The following is a 24383-nucleotide window of genomic DNA, read 5'->3' on the forward strand; positions in this document are numbered from 1 at the left end:
CCAAACAACCTCATCTGTCCATTTGTCTAAAACTTGTAGCAATGTAGAACTACCGCTAATACAACTAAACTGATTCTAAGTAACTTGTCTTTTCATGTGCTCAATTATTTCTCTCTAGTGATTCCATTAGCTTGCATACTATAGTAGTCAAACCAACGGGTCCACATTACCAGCTACTTTCTTAAACAAGGCTGTGCTAGCGCATTTCCAGTCTTCCAGAAGTTCTCAAGTAAATATTTGAAATATGATTGCTAAGGAAGTGCATATGACACTGCCGATTTCCCTGAGTACTCTAGGATGTAACCCATCTGGACCTGCTGATTTGGAGATGTTCATCTCATCCAGCTTTTTCTTTTTCTTAACTTTCTCTATGCTGATTGTCATTGTTTGTAATGGTGGTGCATTTACTTTCTCCACTTCTGGCATTTCAGTGTCAGTCTCAATGTAAATACTGACATAAAAAAAGTCTGCTAAAATGTTGGCCTCCTCCTTGTCAGATTTAGTTGATTCCTTTAGACTGGTCCTAAAATAAATCAGGGATACTGGATTTTCTCTTAGTTTTTGACCTTGTACATTTCCAGAATGTCTTTGGCTTTTGTTCGACCTGAGGTATTTGCTTCTCATATTCCTGTTGCTTTTCTGGTAATAGCCCAGACTTGGGTCCTAGTCTTACAGTATTCTGTGTATATTTGTCCATCATTAGTGTTCAAATATCCAGTCAATAATTTCTTTCTTTTCTTTTAATCTCGGACAGAGCCTTACGACTGAAAGGAATTGGGTGATGGCATATTTTTTTCTTTTTCCTGTCTGGTTGGTAACTTTCTTTGGAATTGCTTCTATTCCTTTTCTAGTACATTTCTAAACTTATTCCACTGTTCGTGGACATTACAATTATCAAATTCTTCCTCCAAATCTAAATCCAATATTTCCTTTAGTTTTATCATATTTTCCCTTGTCACACTTATATTTGATTTTCTTAGCAAGTCAATTTTTTCATTAGACCTTAATAGCATGCTGCAGGTAAGCCTAAGCATTTAGTACACCTATGTGTATTACAGTACTCCTATTCAAGTAATTTGCTTTGGTCTGATTAAAAAATACTGAGAAAGTGTCATTAGTCCAAGAACCATTTCTTTCTTTACTATTAGGCCTTGAGTTTGCAGCCATGTTATTAGTACCAGAAACAACTCTTTCTAGGTCTCCCTCTACCTTTGGACTGAGAAAGAGGGAATTGATCATCAGTTTATATATCTGCCATTCTGACTGTTGACATTCATCATCTCAGTACCTATTTCATCATTTAGGGATGACATTGTGTCATTATACCAGACTGATAATATATCTGTTGATTTCATCAACTTTTCTAGCAAATGTCTACATTTGCCATACAATAAATAAGGATTATGACGTTTAATGAATTCCTAGATTAGCTGGCTACTGACTCCTAATGAATTTATGAAAAGTTTTGGAATTTCACTAGCTTTGCCCACAACATTCTTCTTAAAGATTCTTTATTGCTCCTCCTTATCCTACTATGCTTGCTATGTGCTCTTACAACTTGAAAATGCTAGTGCCGGCTATATATTCATTCCAGCACATATCGAAGTTCCTTTGCATGTTGACATTTTATCATCATCAAACCATTCCTTTACCCTTCTTACTGTTCCCTATATAAGTGAGGCTTGAGGTACCCATATCTCAACTACTTCTCTTAAAATATCACAGACTCTTACCACAAAGCCCTGGTTCCGCACTAATGAATTCCTCTTCCCAATTTACAATACAACAGAAATTATTGTGGCTTGTGTTGTTTCCATGATTATATCTCCTTTTTAAGCAATGACTCACCTCTGCTCTTTTTATGTCCTCATTTACAAGTCAAACTTGAGCATTACATGATCAGTTTTTCCAAGTGGTGCTTTAAATGTTATATTCTCAATACCTTTACCAATATCTGTGAAGCTAAGATCTAGCAATGAGCGTATCAGTTCTTCTCATCACAGTGCATTCCCTTCCATGTTAGTATTGGAAATTCTCCTGTGTGCTCTAAAACTCGTCTCCATTACTCATCACCATGAGAATTCAAATTCCCTGTCTAGCTCTTATAAATGATATCCCCTGTATCAGTACTTTACTATCTCTAAGAAGTGCAAGTCTTTCATGTTCCATCCTGTTTGTTCCTTTACTGTTATCACTAAATATGTTCAAGATCATTGCAATTCTTTGAAGGATTACACAATATTCCCGCTATGCTCTTCTTCCAACTAGTTACTCTTACCATTATATATATAGTCAGAATGGGTCATCTTTCCTTACTTTTTGAAACTTCAAGCTATCTTTTCTTGAGACTTAATCCTCCCACCCTTTCACCTCTTTCCTTACTATCATGAACTCATCTGGGAATAGCAGTTAAAAACATATCTCTGATGTTTAGTTTAACAATCATGACAATATTAGGTGCTTTTTCCTAGGTATAATCTTTGAATACTAGCTCTTTCTCACTTACTATCAGACCATCATTTGAATGCATTACTTTTAGTTTGACACTGCCATCTCCTTGACACTGCTGCCCAATTAATCATCAATATTTACTATATTATCTATAATGTTCATTTACTATCTATCTGTATCTCAGATGCCCGTTCCCTCAAGGGGGTGGCCACGGCAACATTCTCCATAACTAATGAGCTCCAGTGCACCTTCATAGCCTTTAGTTCCTCATTCGTAACAGGTCACAGACAGACAGCAATTCCGTCACAGATTACCAAAATCTCCTAGTGACTACTAGTACCTTATGCTCCATCCTACTACTTCTACCTAATACTCCAGCCTAAGTGTTTCTACCTACTACTTCTACATAAGGTTCCTACCCATTACTTCCTAATATGCCTGCCTACTATTTCTACCTATTGCTCCAACCATTTTACTAAAGGCTGGGCTAGTACACTGCAGGAAAATTAATTACAAGAATGAGTAATGCAAGTTGAGTATTATCAAGTGTAATGCATGACATGGAAAGATTGTATGTTTGTGCAAAGAATGCCAGCAGTCCAGGTGTGGATGAAGCATTAAGACAGCTACATGGGTCAGAGGAGTGCAACTTGATGCCCACTGAAGTGCTGGCTCACTATACAGCCATCAATAACCTCCCTGGTCATTAGCTGCCTACAAACTAATACCTAATGATTACCTATATTCATTTTATTCATTATACTTAATTGCTGTCTCCCGCATCAGCAAGGTAGCTCATGGAAACAGACGAGGAATGGCCCAATCCACCCACATACACATACTTGATTATATATATATATATATATATATATATATATATATATATATATATATATATATATATATTTATAAAACAATGTAACATATCTTCCACTCAACAAAAATGTGTACTTACATTTTTTTGTGTACTTACATTTTGAGTTATCGGAGTCTCAAATATCACCAAGTGGTTCCAGGTCTTGGCTGTCAAGACTGAGAACTTTGAAGGTTGTTGATCTGTATCTTCCAGATGGGAGAACGCCCTCAACCCAACGTTTCCTTTTTGATGCTATTAAGCTCCTTCTTGTCTCTAAAGAGAAGGTACAGAAAGAAATGAGCATGCAACATTTTGCATAGACCGCTTAGATATATCAACCAATTTCCTTCAATCATTCAATGCATAATGTTTCTCTAATCATATCAATCATTATGCCTAACAACACATTAGCAAGCTCTAGCATATAAAATGTCTTACGATTCACAGCGAGTTATTTTTGTTATTTTTGCAGGATTATAATAACTTTTAACAACTTACCAAAATCAAATACTTCATTGTCCTTAATGCATTCCTAAGTCCCTTTTAAATGCTGGTACGTTTTTAGGTATTGCTTCTTTACTGCTGTAAAATCTGTCTTCTTATCTACAATGACATTTGTGCTCCTTGAGTCCAAGTGGTTATGAACAAACTTTCTTCATAGAATCTTGAGATTTTATTCAAAATGTCTATGTCAGCGAATGCTGTGAAAAGTGGAAACTAAGGGCTATCAATTAAACCAAACAATAACCAGTGTTAATGATTACCCACTGCATGTCCTGAATATGCAATTAACCATAAAACAAATGACAAGGTCCCCTTTCTTGTGAGTGCCATTAACACCGCATTGTTCATCTCAGTGCAACAGAAAAAGAAAAATGATAGAGAACTTCTTTAAGGTAACATAAAAGAAAAAAATGATAAGAGCCCTTCTATTAGGTAACATAAGACAAAAATGATAGAGCCCTTCTTTAAGGTAGACTGGTCTAGTGACATTAACAACATTGCACTGTTCATTCCTATAGTCAGGCAGTGCCTCTGTAATGTCAACAAAAAATATCAAAAGACGACCTTAACAGGGAGCTGCTTTAGTATTCGTTTGGTGATATAACAACAATGTTCATCGGTAAACAAAACTTCTGTAATGTCATAATAAAAAGGATGATGGTACAGCACCTTGTGTGTGATAGCAGCTCTAATATTCTTCTTTAAAGACATTAATACTGCAATATTCATACCTGTGGACATAAAACACAAAAAAATGACACAGCAACTTGTATGGGGCAGCAGCTCTGATATTCCAGTTTAATGACATTAACATTGCATGGTTCATCATGTGCCTTTGGTCATGTCATCAAAAAACATAAAAAATGATAAGAACACCTTGTATGTGGTAAAAGCTCTGATATTCCAGTGTTGCAACATAACACTGCACTGTTCACCTGTCGACAGTGCCTCTGTAATGTCATTAACAAAAACGAGAAAATGGTAAGAACATCTATAAAGATAACTACTGAGAACCTTGAGTGAGGTAGCTGCTCTAATATTCCAGTTTAGTGACATTAGCACTACACTGTTCATATCTGTAAACTGCCTATAAAATGTTCATATAAACAAAAAATATTTGCAAATTCCATGGTAATTGTTTACAGACATTAATAATACTGTTCGTCTCTGGAAACTGCCCTTGTAATGTTTTTAAAAAACAGCTATGATACAACACCTTGGGCATAGTAGCAGCTCTCATACTCCAGTTTAGTGATATCAACACTGTTCACCTCTGTGAACAGTGCCTCTGTAATACCTTTACCAAAAACAACAATGGAAAGAGCCCCCTGCATGTGATAACAGCTCTGACATTCCACTGACATTAACACTGCATTGTTCATCTCTGTGGACAGTGCCTCTGTAAGGTCATTATCAAAAACAAGAAACGTTAAGAACACCTTGTATGTGGTACCTCTGATGCTCGATGACAATGACACTAAAATGTTATCTAACAATCTCGTTATAATAAAGAAATTGATAATTTTTGAGAACTTTGTGGAAGGTAGCTGCCCTAATTTTCCAGTTTCATTACATTAACATGACACTGTTCGTCTCTGTGAGGTGCCTCTGTAATGTCAACAAAAACCAAAAAATGAGAACACCTTGTATGTGGCAGCAGCTCTGATATTCCTGTGTTGACATAAACTGCACTGTCCATTTCTGATGACAGTGCCTCTGTAATGTCATAATCAAAAACAAAAAATGGTAAGAACATCTTATATGAGGTAGCTGCTCCAATGCTCGTTTGATGACACAATACGGCAATGTTCACCTACAGACGGAATCTGTTACGTTACTGTAGAGAACATGATAATAACTGAGAACCTCGAGCGAGGTAGATGCTCTAATATTCCAGTTTAGTGACATTAACACTATACTGGTCATGTCTAAACTGCCTATAAAATGTTCATATAAACAGAAAAGATTTAAAAATTCCAAGGTAGTTGTTTACTGACATTAACAATACTCTCTTCATCTCTATGGAAACTGCCCTTATAATGTCTTTCAACAACAAATATGATAGATCCCCTCGGTCATATTAGCAGCTCTCATATTCCAGTTCAAAGACTAACATTGCACCATTCACCTCTGTGAACAGTGCCTCTGTAATGCCTTTACCAAAATCAAAAATGGATAGAGCCCCTTTTACGTGATAGCAGCTCTGACATTCCTTTGACATTAACACTGCACTGTTCATCTCTGTGGACAGTGCCTCTGTGATGTCATTATCAAAAACAAGAAATGGTAAAAACACCTTGTATGTGGTACCTCCTCTGATGCTCGCTTGATGACAATGGCACTAAAATGGTCATCAAAAACAAGAAACGGTAAAAACACCTTGTATGAGGTACCTCCTCTGATGCTCGCTTGATGACAATGACACTAAAGTGTTCATCTAACAACCTCGTTATAATAAAGAAACTGATAACATTTTGAGAAACTTGTGTGCGGCAGCTGCCCAAATATTCCAGTTTAGTTACATTAACATGGCACCGTTCATCTGTAGACAGTGCCTCTGTAATGTCATCAAAAAACAAAAAGTGATAAGAACACCCTGTATGTGGTAGCAGCTCTGATATTCCTGTGTTGTGACAACACTGCACTGTCCATCTCCGTTGACAGTGCCTCTGCAATGTCATTATCAAAGACAAAAAATGGTAAAAACATCTTATAAGGGGTAGCTGCTCTAATGCTCGTTTGATGAAAATACAGCAATGTTCACCTACAGACGGAATCTGTTATGTCACTGTAGAGAACATGATAATAACAGAACCATGAGTGAGGTAGATGCTCTAATATTCCAGTTTAGCGACATTAACACTACACTGTCCATGTCTAAACTGCCTATTAAATGTTCATATAAACAAAAAAGATTTGTAAATTCCATGGTAGTTGCTTATTGACATTAACAATACTCTGTTCATCTCTATGGAAACTGCCCTTGTAATGTTTTTCAACAACAAATACGATAGAAACCTTTGGGCATAATAGCAGCTCTCATATTCAAGTTCAAAAACATTAACATTGCACCATTCACCTCTAAACAGGGACTTTGTAATGTCTTTACCAAAAACAAAAACAGATAGAGCCCCTTGTATGTGATATCAGCTCTGACATTCCATTGACATTAATTAACACTGCACTGTTCATCTCTATGGACAGTGCCTCTGTAATGTCATTATCAAAAACAAGAAACGGTAAAAACACCTCGTATATGGTACCTCCTCTGATGCTCGCTTGATGAAAATGACACTAAAATGTTCATCAAAAACAAGAAACGGTAAAAACACCTTGTATGAGGTACCTTGTCTGATGCTCGCTTGATGACAATGACACTAAAATGTTCATCTAACAATCTCATTATAATAAAGAAATTGATAAATTTTGAGAACCTTGTGTGAGGCAGATGCCCGAATATTCCAGTTTCGTTACATTAACATGGCACCGTTCATCTCTTAGGACAGTGCCTCTGTAATGTCATCAAAAAACAAAAAATGACAAGTACACCTTGCATGTGGTAGCAGCTCTGATATTCCTGTGTTGTGAAAAACTGCACTGTCCATCTTTGTCGACAGTGCCTCTGTAATGTCATTATCAAAGACAAAAAAATGGTTAGAACATCTTATAAGGGGTAGCTGTTCTAATGCTCGTTTGATGACAATACAGTAATGTTCACCTACAGATAGAATCTGTTATGTTACTGTAGAGAACATGATAATAACAACTTTGAGAGGTAGATGCTCTAATATTCCAGTTTAGCAACATTAACATTACACTGTCCATGTCTAAACTGCCTATAAAATGTTCATATAAACAAAAAAGATTTGTAAATTCCCTGGTAGTTGCTTATTGACATTAACAATATTCTGTTCATCTCTATGGAAACTGCCCTTGTAATGTTTTTCAACAACAAATATGATAGAAACCTTTGGGCATAATAGCAGCTCTCATATTCCAGTTTAAAGACATTAACATTGCACTGTTCACCTCTGTGAACAGCGCCTCTGTAATGTCTTTACCAAAAATAAAAACAAATAGAGCCCCTTGTGTGTGATAGCAGCTCTGACATTCCATTGACATTAACAATGCATTGTTCATCTCTGTGGACAGTGCTTCTGTAATGTCATCAAAAACAAGAAATGGTAAGAACACCTTGTATGTGGTACCTCCTCTGATGCTCGCTTGATGACAATGACCCTAAAATGTTCATCTATAGACAGGATCCTGTTAAAATAAAATCTATAGATAGAATCTCGTTAAAAAAAATCTATAGACAGAATCTCCTTAAAATAAAATCTATACACAGAATCTTGATAAAATAAAATCTATAGACAATCTTGTTAAAATAAAGAAAATAATTTTTGAGAACCTTGTGAGAGGTAGCTACTCTAATATTCCAGTTGTTACATTAACATTGCATGGTTGATCTCTGAACAGTGCCTCTGTAATGTCATTTTCATAATTCAAAAAATGATAAAAGCACCTTGTATGTGGTTACAGCTCTGATATTCCAGTGTTGTTACATAACATTACACTGCTCATCTGTCGACAGTGCCTCTGTAATGTCATTATCAAAAACAAAATAATGGTAAGAACATCTATAAAGAACAGGTTAATTACTGAGAACCTTGAGGTGGCTGCTCTAATATTCCAGTTAGTGACATTAACACCACTTCGTCTGTAAACTGCCTATAAAATGTCCATATAAACAAAAGCATAGTAAACCTGGTAGTTGTTTATTGACATTAACAATATACTGTTCACCTCTATGGAAAGTGCCTTTGTAATGTTTTTCAACAACAAATATGTTAGAGCCCCTTCGGTGTAGTAGCAGCTCTAATTCAATTTACTGACATTAACTTTGCCTCTGTAATGTCTTTACCAAAAACAAAAGTGGAAAAACTCTTTGTAGGTGATATTAGCTCTGACATTCCAATGACATTAGCAACGCACTCTTCACCTCTGTAGACAGTGCCTCTTTAATGTCATTATCAAAAACAAGAAATGGTAAGAACCCCTTGTATGTGGTAGCTCCTCTGATGCTCGCTTGATGAAAATGACACTAAAATGTTCATCTACATTCTCTTTTGTTATAATAAAGAAAATATAATTTTTGAGAACCTTGTGTGAGGTAGCTGCTCTAATATTCCAGTGTAGTGACATTACCACTACAATGTTCATATCTAAAAACTGCCTATGTCAATACAAAAAAATATTAAGAACCCCTTGGGTGTAGGGACTACTCTGGAAGTTGTTTAATGGCAATAACATTGCACTGTTCATGTGGACAATGCCTCTATAATATCATTACTAAAAACAAAAATGACAAAGCCCCTTGGGTGTGGTAGCTGTTCTTGTAGTCCAGTTTAGTAACATTACACTGCACAGTTCCTCTGTGGACAGTGCCTGTCATGTCATTATCAAAATCATACAAAAATGATAAAAGCATCTTGTATGTAGTTACGGGTAATATTCCATTAAGTGATATCAACATTGCACAATTCATCTCAGTAAAGGAAAAAACAAAAAATAGAGCACCTTGTATGTGGTAGCAGCACTACATTACACGGATTATTATCTGTGGCCAGTGTTTCTGTGTCAATATAAATATGTAAAAGAGCACTTTGTATGAGGTAGCTGATATTCCAGTCAAGTGACATAAACATTGCAATGTTTATCTCTGTGGATAGTGCCTTTGTAATGTCATTATCAAACAAAAATTGGTAAGAATCATCATAAACAAAAAATGTTAAATAACACCTTGAATGTGGTACCATCTCTGATGCTCATGTGATGACAAAAGCACCACAATCTTCATTTACAAACAATCTTGATAAAATAGAGAACATATTATCAAAGAACCTCGAGTGAGATAGATGCTCTATTCCAGTTTAGTGACATAAACAATATAATGAACTCAAGTGTCCATAAACTGCCTATAAAATGTCACAATAAAAACAAAAACAGGAATCCCTTGAGTGTTTTAAGTGCACTTGTAGTTACGTTTACTGACATAAACATTGCACTGTTCATGTGAAAAGTGCCTCTGCAATGTCATTATCAAAAACAAAAATAATAAAGCCCCTTGGGTTTGGTAACTGCTCTGATATTCCAGTTTTGACGTTAACATTGCCCTGCTCATCTCTAGAAAGTATCTCTTGTCATTAATAAGAAAAAATGGTATGTACACCTTGCATGTGGTAACTGCACTGATGCTCGTTTAATGACAGTAACTGCAAAGTTCATCTACAATGTTACATCATCATAAAGAACTCTAATTACTGAGAACCTTGAGTGAGATAGCTGTTTTAATATTCCAGTTTGGTGACATTAACACAAGACTTAATGTCTGTTTAATGCTTCAAAAAATATTTGAAAAAAATAAGAATTCCTTGCGTGCAGTAACTAGCTGACATTAACATTACACTTCATCTTAAGGGAGTGCCTCTGTAATGTCATTATCAAAAACAAAATTCATAAAAGCCCCCTGGGTGTGATATCTGCTCTGGTAGCCCAGTTTGGAGACATTAAACATTGCACTGTTCATCTCTGAACAGTGTCTCTGCAATGTCATAAAGATCAAAAGCACCTTGTAAGTGGCTGCCGCTGATATTCCATATTAGTGATATCAACACTGCAATTTATCAGTAAACAGAACCTCAGAAATGCCATGCTGAAAAACATGATATACTTCTAGTGGCATCAACATTGCAATGCTTATGTGGGCAGTGCCTCTATAATGTCATAAGCAAAACAAAAACAAAAATGACAGGTAGCAGCACTAATATTCCAGCTTGGATACATTAAAGTGCAGTTTATAAGTGCTTCTGTAAGTCACTCTGCCTTGTTCAATCACTAAAATGAAAAAAAAATATATCACTAACCTTCCTTGTTACCCAGTTTTATAAAATATGGCAACGTATCTCCACATTCCTGTAGCTGGTGCGACGTGTAAGGAAGCCTCAACGTCAGTCTTTTCGAAATCCAGGATGGAGAATAGTCATCTGGAACAACACAGCCTGCAATAAAAGTGTTATAAGCTTCAATCATAAGTTCTCGGGGAGCCATTATTGACAAAAGCCTGTGTGATTGACAGAAGTGGTGTCTTAACGAGGATGTGTATGACGTATGTTCTTACACCATATATAATTAAATTCACTGAAAAATTATTCATCAGTACAACTTTCATTAAATATATAAGGTATTCATCAATAAACAGATTATGTTTTATTTCTATCAAGTAAAACGTTATATTTCTGATCTGAATATTTATTAAATTGTTCAGCAGGAAAATTTTGCTTCATATTATGTACAAAAAAAAATCGCCTAACAATACCTTGATATACCAGAAATTTCCATTATGCCTGCAATCTATGTAGAGGAAAACATTATTCTTTTCGATGTACCTTCTGAATGGTTATGAAATCAGAGATGGGTACCAGCTATTCTGACCTACGCCATCTGCAAAATGGCGGTTGCGCGGGAAAATAAATTTCAGGCGGGAAAGTCAATGGCGGTTGGGCGGGAATCTTAAAATTCGTGACATCTTTGACGTTTCGCAAAATATGCACTAATCTTAGGCAAAAGCTTATTAACACTTAAAATCAGTTATTTAATAAGCACAAAAAGCGTCTACAAGGGAACATTTACACAAATTGAAACATGGTCTGACATATACAAAGATGGCGTCTTGGCGGGATCTCAACAACCATCCCATGGTAAAAAGCTTACAATAATCTTCCTATATTCAAACATTCTAATTCTTTTTGTGAATAAAGGAAAACGAATGTGCAACAATGCTTTAAATATGTACCACAAACCAAATTCAAAAATTCAACTCCCTGTAACTGTATTATCCAAAAAGCATATTGCACTATCAAGCTAAAATTCGTTATCATGTTTGTTTCATATATTCAAATATAACCGACGGACTCAAACGAATCAGTACAGCTTTAATCAATTTTGTAATAATTTGCTACATTAGGATTCTATCCGTCTAATAGTTCGTAGTTCGCCCCCTCATACCAAATCAAGTATACTTTGGTCAAAAGTAAAAACTACTTGGATGTAATAAGAGAATCGTATACGAACCGGCACAAGGCGTCGAGGAATTCTCCCACACCGGACCTGGATGAACTTCTAAAACTTATGCATGAATTCATACATTAATATGTAGTATTTTTTTTTTTTTTTTTTTTTTTTTTTAATTTTCCAAAAAGGAACAGAGAATTGGGCCAGGTGAGGGTATTCCCTCAAAGGCCCAGTCCTCTGTTCTTAACGCTACCTCGCTAATGCGGGAAATGGCGAACAGTTTGAAAGAAAAGAAAATGTAGACTATTATGATTATCAAAATATACAAATGCCTGATTCATGCGAGGTAAAAGAAATGCAACAAACGGCGGCCATCATAATGGCTAAAAACTTGAAATCACATTTCGTCCCCAATAATCATTTCTCCGACACATTTAATTCCCTGGTGCATTCATTTCAAATTCTGCCTAGAGTCTATAAATGCCCACTTACCTCTTCTTTCAATAAATTCGTAACTATCGGTAAGAGAATCTCTGGACATCCACTCAGTGTGAAAGCCCGCGAGATAATGGTTCTGCAAACGGGGATGCTTACCCGAGAACATTGGCGCCAGAAATTTTTTTGTCTCATTGTCCTAATGCGACTTGGGTAATTCTTATGACATTAATCTAAGAAGAGTACTCCTTTCTTATATAAGAAAAAGATGTGAAAATAGAAAATAAATCTTTCTTAGTCAAAAAATGCCTGAAATTGTTGTTGTTTCACCCGAAACCTCAAAAAATCTTAGTTTTAAATCCAAGTCAATGTCAGTGAACATTAAAGAATGTTCTGGAAATTTTACATTTCCCTCGTCCCAAAGATTTTCCCGCCTTCCAGAGAACTTGTCCACTTTCCAGAAAATTCGTCCGTGTCTTGAATTTTTCTATTCATGTTTGAAATGAGCTGTCAGATTCTCTCGCACTCACTCATTTACGGAAAGTCCTAATGCGACTTGGGTAATTTTTATGACATTGATTTAAGAATACTCGTTTCTTTTATAAGAAAAAGATACGAAAATAAAGAATAAACCTTTTTTAGTAAAAAAATTGCCTGAAATTGATATTTTTCTATCCGAGACTTCAATAAATCTTAAAGTTTGAAATCTAAGTCAGTGTCACTAAACATTAAAGAATGTTCTAGAATTTTTACATTTCCCGCGTCGCAAAGATTTTCCCGCCTTCCACAGAACTTGTCCACTTTCCAGAGAATTTGTCCGTGGCCTGAATTTTTCTATTCATATTTGAAGTGAACTGACTCTCAGATTCTCTCGCACTCACTTATCTACGGGAAGTGGTCGTGATATATGTTATATATTTCATCTTACCCTTTATTAGATGGTTTCACATTTACTTGACAAAAAGATATAACACGATTTCAAACTAATTTATAGTTTCGAACACAGCAATATGTACTACTAACGAATATATAACATACCTGATAGCGATATATCATGTCTTTTTATATGAGTAATATATTATGTTTTTGGTTACATTTCTTGAGAAACTAATATCTTAAACCAGTAGGATATATATTCTTATGTACACATATATTAAAAGCAATCAACAAATGACTATCAAAATACGAGCAATATGGTATTGTAATGGCCATGTATAACTTAGATATACTGTCCATTACACCTCAAAATGGTATTTTGTGTTATATCAAACAATAACTTGCCACTGTCAGTTTACTCGCAATTAAAGTTACTGATAATAAGTTCCAATATAATATGAAATTAATGCATAACAGGTCAGGAAGGTCTAATATTCAAAGCCTTTTCTTTGAGGGGGGGGAGGATTAAGTAATAAATCTATAACTCAAAAGGGTATGGCAGGTTGGGCAGGTGGCCTGGGCGCCACTTGAAGGGGGCGCCACTCAACAGGTTTGTTGTTTTTAGGATTTGTGAGATAAAAAAAACTCGCTACTACCAGTTACATTACCGCTTCTACGTTACAATTTTGATCTAATAAGTCTTTAAGTTTGTAAGAGTTTATATAAATTCATGCTTGGCCTAAATCTTCAACAGTTTATTAGTGTATATCTTCTATATGCATCCACTGTATGTACATTTTTAATCATGCCAAGGGCACAATTTCAGTGCTTGCCATAAGCGCTATTACCCCTAGATACGCCCCTCCAGGTGGAGGTTGTTAAACAGTTCAACTACCTTGTTAACCCCATTGTCAGGTTGCTACTAAGACCAACGTAAGGAAAAGGGCAGCACTCGATGGCACTCAGTCGGGGAAGGGGCAGCACCTCCATCTTTAAGCATAATTTGCTTGCACGAGTGTGTGTGTGTGTGTGTGTGTAAAGAATTTTTTTTCCTGTCCTTAAGGTGTGTGTCAAACTTTTTATGTAAAGGATTTTCATTGTTCTTGAAATTTATTACTTTCTTTTTCAGTGAAAAGAACATTTAAGGAATATCCCCTTGAAGATTTCATTCGAGTTACCAGTCTCATATTGTCCATATAGAACTATACAATAGGTCACCAATCTCTCTATTTTTCATAATTCACACAGAAAAACAACTTCTGACATACGAAAGTGGTTAGCAAAGTTACATCTGTACTTAATAAAGTCCCTTACACACTGTCCCCGAACCTTACACGCCAGCACATGTATCCCCTTGTGGGAAATTACACTCAAACATATGAAGCCTAAGACCGGAGACTCAAATATATGCAGCCAAGTCATATTAGACTCAAGTATATGCAAGCCAATAATCTTAAATTTAAGCATATGCGGCCCCGATTGGAACACAGAATCAAGTAGAGGAAAATAGTGAACTTTAGCACAGACTCAAGCATATGAAGTCCACGTTGCAAGCTCAAGTTTATGTTGCCTAAGAAAAGGTATGTCTCCTAGGGATATGTGGCGACATTATCTAGTCGATATTGATGTAGTTCGAGGGCAAGCGTTTCTGAGCTTTATGTCTTTATCAAGGACATCAAAGCCTATTTTACTGTAGTTGATTCGTCCGTTAAACGATGTGCTTTGAGGGGGTAAGAATCATTGCCACTGCATGGAATGAAATACTAATGTTTGGGACAGACATGGCCAACTCTACAGCAAATCATTGTGTTTATAAAGTTCAGATTTGGTATGAGTGATGCTAGACAGCAGTAGGTTTGTGCTGTTTACGGCCACATAAGGAAAATTCAGTAAAAAGAGTGTATTGCTTCCGGCAAGTCGGCAAAATAACGTTGCCTTGCAAATGCCATTTGGCATTGGTTACAAACGCTTTTTAGCCGACTATTTTACCCATTTAGCCAGTTAATCACTACTATCCCTATTTAGTGCCACTATTTACTGATATAAATGAAAATTGATAAATTATCAGTTTAAGTACATTGAAACTAGGTTTAGGAATTGTGCTTTTAAATCGTTATTTAACTTAGTGACCTGTATATAGAGAAGTATCTGTCGAAGACTATTCTGTCTATTAAAAAGAATTTAATTACACAATATTAAGGAGGATTATGAAAGTGGAAATTGTGGCAAAAGTTATACATTTGTCTATGTAAACAAACCGGATCGCCAAGATGCGCCACTTTCCTATACCCCCAAGGGTTATATTAGGTTAATATTTTTGCCATACGTGAAGGAAGCTAACATATCTAAATGATCTTATAAAATCTCTCAAAACCAAGCTGACACTTAATAGCCAACATTTACTCAAATTGTCTGTACTGTAATCGAAGTATGCTAACATTGATTGACATTACCGCTTTTCACCTATGTAGGTAATGGAGGTAAACAGCTAACATAGCAAGTGAATGCAGTTGACACCAAAATCATATATTAAGAAAATGAAATCAAAGGTGAATTAAATTGATATTGAATAATAAATGAGGTTCTCATATACTTGTCTTAAAGTATGTCACTTATTTTTCCTCATTATCATAGCTCTCCTCACTGTAATATCTTCATCATATTTTATAATATATATATATATATATATATATATATATATATATATATATATATATATATATATATATATATTTATATATATATATATCCTGTCTTGACAGATGAGTACATGAAACACTGCTGATTGACAGCTGTCAAGTTTGGTTGCCTATGGTTGTACAGTGCTATGCTGAACAGACCCTAATTGTGATTAGTTAGGAAGTTTAGATATATGGTAAGTCATCCCAAGCTGCATTTTATTCTCTCCTTGCAAATGTCCTGAATCCATCAAACTTTGTGAAGTGGAACCATAGTATAAGACTGCAACGCTTTGCTAACCAACCATAGAATTATTTTTTCCTCTGATTTCTTATATTTATACTATAATTGTGTACTATTGATGTATGCTTTCAGCTGAGTAAAATTTTTATATTCATTGTAGCTTTGGCAAAGTTTTAGCACAGGAAGCATAAGGATCTCCAGAAGTGTGGTGCCCATATTCATAGCTCACTTCTTCAAACAATAATGAGTGTAGTGCCTGAGGTACGAGCAGCAGGACTCATCGTCTTCCGTCGGGTCTCAACAGGAATAGAGTATCTTTTATTGCAAGCAGCTAGAAAAGAAGGTGACTGGAGTCCTCCTAAAGGTTAGTAACAATAGCTTTTCTCACCACCAGTAGTTCCTGAAACTAAGTTGCCCCTTCCAAGAAACGTCCACTTTACCTCCTTTCCCCCTTTTTCTTCCTTCTTGTTACATGTATTATTTAGAAAAGATTTGATATGAGTGTAGTTAACCCATCAGACAGAGCAGTAGACTTCAAGGCATTTTCCTTAATGTTGTCAATTCTCTACCTGAAGCTGAAAATGATTAATTTCATTTTTTCATTAACTTGATATGATCATGAATTATCATTTTATTATTATTATTATTTTTATTATTATTATTATTATTATTATTATTATTATTATTATTATTATTATACTGGATCTTTGTTTCCTGCATCAGAGAGGTAGGGCCAGGAAACAGACAAAGAAGGACCCATCCACTCATATACTTATATATATACATACATTCACGTTTACATATCCACATAAACATAAACATGTATAGGTATGTATATTTGCGTGTGTAGACGTGTATGTATATACATGTGTATGGGGGTGGGCTGGGCCATTTCTTTTGTCTGTTTCCTTGCGCTACCTCGCAAACGTGGGAGACAGCGACAAAGCAAAATATATAATATGATATATATACATACATATACATACACATATACATATGAATATATACACATGACCATGTTCATACTTGCTGACCTCCATCCATTCCCAGCACCACACCTCCCCACAGGAAAATTATGACAAACATATGACTATGAATTCAGGAACACTTCGAAAAGGAAACATGAGAATCCTGAGCAATTTCGTGTATCACCACATCTTCAGAGGATTAGTTACAGAGAGAGGAAATAGATACGTATGCAGATTATGTATACAGGTCACTTGACCCATTCCATATTTCTTTTTTCTCATGCTTGATTGCTAGTTCTTGTATTAGCAAGGTAATGCCAGGAACAGACAAAGAAAGGCCACATCTGCTCACATCCATTCTTTATCTGTCATGTATAATATACTGATACTGCAGCTCCCTATCCACAACCAGGCCACACAGACCCCTCCACGGTTTACCCCAGAGGCTTCACATGCCCTAATTCTGTCCACTGACATTATGTCGACCCCAGCATACCACATCGTTTCAGTTACCTCTATCCTATGCACACATTTAACCCTCGATTGTAACTATTGTTTTTCTCTCTAACTAGTCTTCAAAAGATGTGGTAGGACACAAAAGTGTTCAAGATTCTTGTGTTTCCTTTTCTTAATGGTGTTTCTTTCACACTCAGTCTCTAGCTGTCATCTGTAATGCACCGAAACCACAGCTCCCTTTCCACATCCAGGCCCCACAAAACTTTCTATGGTTTACCCAAGACACTTCATATGCCCAAGTTCAATCCATTGACAGCACGTTGACCCCAGTATGCCACATCGCTCCAGTTCACTCTATTCCTTACATGCCTTTAACCCTCCTGTATGTTCAGGCCCCAATTGCTCAAAATCTTTTTCACGCCATCTTCCACCTCTAGTTTGGTCTCTCACTTCTCTTTGTTTCCTCCACCTATGACACATATATCTTCTTTGTCATTCTTTCCTCACTCATTCTCTCCATATGACCAATCCATTTCAATACACCCTCCTCTGCTCTCTCAACCACACTCTTTTTATTACTACACATCTCTCTTAACCTTCCATTACTTACTTGATCAAACCACCTCTCACCACATATTGTCCTCAAACATTTCATTTTCAACACATCCTACGTACAACCCAATCTACAGCCCATGCCTCATAACCATATAACATTGTTATAACTACTATTCCTTTAAAGATACCCATTTTTGCTCTCTAAGATAACGTTCTCTCCTTCCACACATTCTTCATCACTCCCAGAACCTTCACCCCATCCCCACCCTGTGACTCACTTCCGCTTCCATGGTTCCATCTGCTGCAAAGTCCACTCCCAGATATCTAAAGTACTTCACTTCCTCCAGTTTTTCTCCCGTCAAACTTGCATCCCATTTAACTTGTCCCTCAACTCTACTGAACCTAATAACCTTGCTCTTATTCACATTTACTCTCAATTTCCTCCTTTCACATGTAACCAGTAACACACTTTACCATGTAACGTTTATATCTGTATTGCTGCAGGTCATGTAGATCCGGGTGAGTCAGACATGGAGGCTGCCATTAGAGAGACACAGGAAGAAACAGGATTACATCTAAAAGATCTCTCAATAATAAAGTCCTTTGAGAAGGTCTTGAAGGTGTGTAAGTATAAAGCAAGAAATCTATTGGCAAATATGATACACATTTGGAGGAATCCTGTCCACTGATATTTTCTCTCCTCTCTAATGCAGTCTTCCAGTAAGGATGCTCTTTGTCAAATTGTAAAGAGTTCAGAAAACATTTTGATATCAGTCACAGATTATAAACATTTGTTTTCTAAAAAGAATTTGACTAATGATTTAGTTGTTTGCAAAATTTTTTTCACATGTGCTTCAGTTCTCACAAACGTGCTCTCCTTATTATCACACCTCTCTTTTACACTATCATTCCTTGGCACATCAACTTTCCTCACCCTAGATGATGTTCACAGAGATAGCATTTCCAACACATTCCCCTCCTCTGTACAGAGGCTCCCTGACTTACAATGGGGTTACGTGCCGATAAACCCATTGTAAGTTGAAAATATCGTCAGTTGAAAATATCATAAGTTGAAAATACATTTAATATTGTACAACACCTTACTTACCAAACATCATAGATTAGCCTAGCCTTCCTTAAACATTCTCAGAACACTTACATTAGTGTACAGTTGGACAAAATCATCTAATACAAAGCCTATTTTATAATAAAGTGTTGAATAGCACACCTTTGTAAAGTTGAAAAATCTTAAGTCAAAGCATCGTAAGTTGGGGAGCCTCTGGACATTTCTTTATAGAAGTGAAGCCACTTGTCCATACAACACCATTGGGGCCAATACAAATATACTGGTGAAGCATCTTGGGTAAACCATGGTAAAGTCTGTAGGGCCTGGTTGTGGATAGGGAGCTGTAGTTTTGACACATTACACATTACAGCTAGAAAATGGATGTGTTGTGGATGTGGCCTTCCTTTGTCTGAGTGAACTGGAACAGTGTGCTATACAATGGTTGATGGGCTGTCATTGGACTTAACCAGGGCATGTAAATCATATGGGGTAAACTCTGGAAAGGTTTGTAGCACCTGGTCATAGGTAGGGATCCGTGGTTTTAGCTGCATTACATGTGACAACTAGAGAATGGATATGAATGGATTTGGCCTTTCTTCATCTGCTCCTGGTAATACATCACGAACTTTGGAAATAGTGGTAAATGTGAAATATTTTTTCATACATCTCACCAGCTGCTCCTCTTGTCATTAGCTCTTTTCTTTTGACATTCTACACTCAATATCTCCTGACAATTCCTCACACAAGTTTCCTGTCCAAGCTCACTAACTCTCACCACTCTCTTCTCTCCAACATTTTCTCTTCTTTTTTGGAAACCTCTACAATTCTTTACTTTTGCCTCCACAAGATAGTAATTTGACATCCCACCAGCTGCCCCTCTCAGAACATTAACATCCAACAGTCTTTCTTTTCCATTATATATATATTAAAAGGGGGTGAGTGTGTTGTTGATTGGTTGGTAAGGATATTCATTGTATGTATGGACCATGGTGAAGTGCCAGAGGATTGGCAGAATGCATGCATAATGCCATTGTACAAAGGCAAAGGGGATAAAGGTGTGTGTTCAAACTACAGAGGCATAAGTGTGTTGAGTATTCCTGGGAAATTATATGGGAGGGTATTGATTTAGAGGGTGAAGGCATGTACAGAGTATCAGACTGGGGAAGAGCAGTGTGGTTTCAGAAGTGGTAGAGGATGTGTGGATCAGGTGTTTGCTCTGAAGAATGTATATGAGAAATACTTAGGAAAACAGATGGATTTGTATGTAGCATTTATGGCTTTGGAGAAGGCATATGATAGGGTTGATAGAGATGCTTTGTGGAAGGTCTCAAGGGTATATGGTGTGGGAAGTAAATTGCAAGAAGCAGTAAAAAGTTTTTACCAAGGATGTAAGGCATGTATACAGGTAGGAAGAGAGGATAGTGATTGGTTCCCAGTGAATGTCGGTCTGCAGCAGGGGTGTGTGATGTCTCCATGGTCGCTTAATTTGTTTATGGATGGGGTGGTTAGGGATGTAAATGCACGAGTTTTGGAGAGAGGGGCAAGTATGCAGTCTGTTAGGGATGAGAGGGCCTGGGAAGTGAATCAGTTGCTGTTCGCCGATGATATGGCTCTGGTGGCTGATTCGAGTGAGAAACTGCAGAAGTTGATGACTGAGTTTGGAGAGTTTGGAAAAGTGTGTGAAAGGAGAAAGTTGAGAGTAAATGTGAGTAAGAGCAAGGTTTTTAGGTTCAGTAGGGTTGAGGGACAAGTCAGTTGGGATGTAAGTTTGAATGGAGAAAAATTAAAGGAAGTGAAGTGTTTTAGGTATTTGGGAGTGGACTTAGTGACGAATGGAACCATGGAAACAGAAGTGAGTTAGAGGGTGGGGGAGGGGGCAAAGGTTCTGGGAGCATTAAGGAATTTGTGGAAGGCGAGAACATTATCTTGTAGAGCAAAAATGGGTATGTTTGAAGGAATAGTGATTCCAACAATGTTATATGGTTTTGAGGCATGGGCTATTGATAGGGTTGTGTGGAGGAAGGTGGATGTGTTGGACAATGTGTGGTGTGAGGTGGTTTGATTAAGTAATGAAAGGGTAAGAGAGATTTGTGGTAATAGAGTGTGGTTGAGAGAGCAGAAGAGGTTGTATTGAAATGGTTTGGTCACATGGAGAGAATGAGTGAGGAAAGATTGACAAAGAGGATATATGTGTCAATGACACAGCACTGGTGGCAGATTCAAGTGAGAAACTGCAGATGTTAGTTTCAGAGTTTGGGAGAGTGTGTAAGGGGAGAAATTTAAGAGTAAAATATTGAAATCTATTAACCAGAGATGCTTTCATATTACAAAAAAGAAGAGTTACATTGTGACTGGAATGTTTGTGGAGGATAAGTCAACTTGATGAAAAGCAGAAATGGTAAATTATTTTTTGACTATCCTTTTCCAAGGTGGTAGTCACATGCACATTTTTCTGATTCAGATATTTGTTCTTTTTGTAAAACATATATGTTAACTGTTCTTCAAAAGTACTGGTATTCATATTTATTTATCTTTTTGCTAGCATTTATATTTATTTATTTATTATACTTTGTTGCTGTCTCCCACATTAGCAAGGTAGCACAAGGAAACAGACGAAAGAATGGCCCAACCCGCCCACATACACATGTATATGCATACGTGTCCACACATGCACATATACATACCTATACATTTCAATGCATACATATATATACATACACAGACATATACATATATACACATGTACCTAATTCATACTTGCTGCCTTTATTCATTCCTGTCGCCACCCCACCACATATGAAATGACAACCCCCTCCCCAAGTGTCAGAATAAACCAACTGATTTGTCAAGAAAGCATTTTCTCTATTGAATGTATTTAAAGTGTGATGTTCATTGATTCTGGAGAGATACTGTATGAAGGGTGAGAAAAGAAGTTTAGAAATATTTTATTACTTTCAGTATTCTGCATTTGATAAGCCAAAATCAGTGGTGTATTGGGCAGCAGAGTTAACCAACACTACAACTGCAGTGGCCATTTCAGAGGAGCATAAGATGTTTTGTTGGTCACCACTTTCAAAGGCTTGCACCCTTGCTGCTTACACTAATCTGGTTTCTGCTCTCCAAGAATGTGAAGAATTCCTTAAGAAGTATTATGAAAAACTGTGATTGTGATGAAAACACTCCTAAGCATTAAAAACAGCAATAAAAACATTTTCATAAAGGTGCTCTGTGAAATGATGAGAGGATTTTGAAAGAATGTTATGATAAAGTTTCTCTCCTAATTAGGGATAATCTTTGATGTCATTTGCTAATCTTTACTTTCACTTTCACCTTGGAAATTTGGATGTACATTTAATAGGAACTTTGAGATGTTATAAGCTAAGACCTAAAAGAAAAATCCCTGTTCCCCACTTAAAAATCAGATTGTTAAGTCAAAATATTTATTATACATATTATTAACACTTTTGTGCATGAAGGGGTGAGCCTTCCTAGTATCCTAGAGTGAATGAGGAATGTATATTAAAAAGTGATACCATGCATAAATGCCTACAACAGTTATGAATGTGCAAAACTGTTTCTGGTCTTATACTGTTTAATATTTTACATATCTTTGTTCATTAATGATTGCTCAATAATGCTGTGTACACCAAATAGTAAATCTTGAATTGGCATCACCATGAATTTGAGATGGGTTTGTAACTGATTTCTTTATAATGTACACTAGATAGTATATCATATATCAACATGATTATGAAGCGAGCTTTTTGAAATGCTTATTGTCGCTACGCTATCACATAAATGATTACTGTGATTAAGAATTTGTTACACGTTTTAGTCATGAATTTTTTACATTTGCTTGTTTGAACAGGTGAGTAATTTCTGAATAATATTACATACACTAAATAGTAAATAGTTTACTGTTTTGTAATGGTATATACACCAAACAATAAATTTATACTGTACTAACATCATTACAAAGTGAGTTTGTTAATTACTACTGTAAATATTACTTCTGTGAGGTGCTTGGAGTGGATGTGCTGAAATTGAGACATGTAGTATGTCCACGTAATGCAAAGTAAAAATTAGTGCGCATATCATACCATGACTCTTAACTATATATTATATTGTAAACAAAGAAATATTGAAAGAATTTTAAAGCTTTTAACACAGATTGTATCCTGTGTTTGCCAAAGTAATTATATTGGAGAACATCCACTGGGACATCCATGTGCAAGTGTTGAAAGTGTTTCATGAAACTCAAATAAACAGAATTAGAATATGAGTATAATCTAGCTGTTTACAGTATAGGATATCAACATATTACTTTGAGAAATAGATGGCAGTAGAGTATATTGACTTATTGAGAAACAGAATCTTTAGAATAATTAGTAACCAAAAGAAATAGATTTTGAGGCAGTTCAGTTTGAGTTGAGATATATCTTTATTATACTTTGTCATAAAGGGAAGTTGTAAGATATGGGCAGTGAAAGAAGAATCCAACAACTATTTCTCTGGCTTTAGACATACATGGTTTAACTACATTTTCTCGAGAACTCTCAAACTTGATATTCTCTCCCAGGTAAAGGTATAATGAATATTCTAGCATGGCAGTTTTTGAATGTTCATAAATAATAAAAATGTGTTGAAAAAGTGAAATTGTGATTAACTACCACAGCTTTACTCCCACACCATATGTTTTAGCACCTTCCACAGTGCATATCCATCAACCGTCATATGCTTTCTCCAGATCCATAGATACTGCAAACATATCTTCCTATTTCTCAAAGTATATGTCACCCACATTCTTCAGTGCAAACACTGTCCACACATAATTAACACTGTTAAAAACATGTTCCTCCTCAGGCTGATGCTCTGTGCATGTCACCGCCCTCAGTCACACTCTTCCACACAATTTGTATGGAAAGGAATTGGAGTGCTTTAGGTACCTGGAAGTTGACTTTACTATTTATGAAACCATGGGAACTGACATTAGTCCCAGAGAGGAAGAATGTGTTAACCTAGGTGCATTAAAGTGTGTATATGTATGGATGGTTATATTTGAAAGTAGTCCAAACAAAGTTGTATAAATTCGAGTCTTGGGCCTTGAATGCAAAAGAAAATAGGGTGGATGTGCTGAAAATTGAATGCTTGAAGTTGATAATGGTATGACGTGAGGCAGGTTGATTATGTGAGAAATGACTGAGAAAGGTGTGGCAGTAAG

At 36.2% G+C, this 24383-nt stretch overlaps 1 protein-coding gene across 12 annotated transcripts; it reads left to right on the forward strand.

Annotated features, from left to right (window-relative positions):
- The first annotated feature begins 13785 nt into the window (after positions 1 to 13785).
- Positions 13786 to 23818, forward strand: Datp (purine phosphoribosyltransferase family protein Apf). 12 transcript variants are annotated; one of them, XM_071677139.1, is made up of 5 exons: positions 14241 to 14258; positions 15958 to 16070; positions 16278 to 16481; positions 18601 to 18716; positions 22121 to 23818. In XM_071677139.1, exons 3-5 carry the CDS (start codon positions 16361 to 16363, stop codon positions 22325 to 22327), a joined length of 444 nt encoding a protein of 147 aa, XP_071533240.1. In that variant the 5' UTR covers positions 14241 to 14258; positions 15958 to 16070; positions 16278 to 16360; the 3' UTR covers positions 22328 to 23818. The 12 variants fall into 12 exon arrangements, with proteins under 12 accessions (XP_071533246.1, XP_071533243.1, XP_071533240.1 ...); XM_071677136.1 differs by lacking the exon at positions 14241 to 14258 and adding an exon at positions 14354 to 14775 and having other exon boundaries at positions 16295 to 16481; XM_071677141.1 differs by lacking the exon at positions 14241 to 14258 and adding an exon at positions 14359 to 14775 and having other exon boundaries at positions 16289 to 16481.
- The last annotated feature ends 565 nt before the right edge of the window (positions 23819 to 24383 follow it).

Source organism: Panulirus ornatus, chromosome 24 (assembly GCF_036320965.1).
Source record: "Panulirus ornatus isolate Po-2019 chromosome 24, ASM3632096v1, whole genome shotgun sequence".
NCBI classification, from domain to species: Eukaryota; Metazoa; Arthropoda; class Malacostraca; order Decapoda; family Palinuridae; genus Panulirus; species Panulirus ornatus.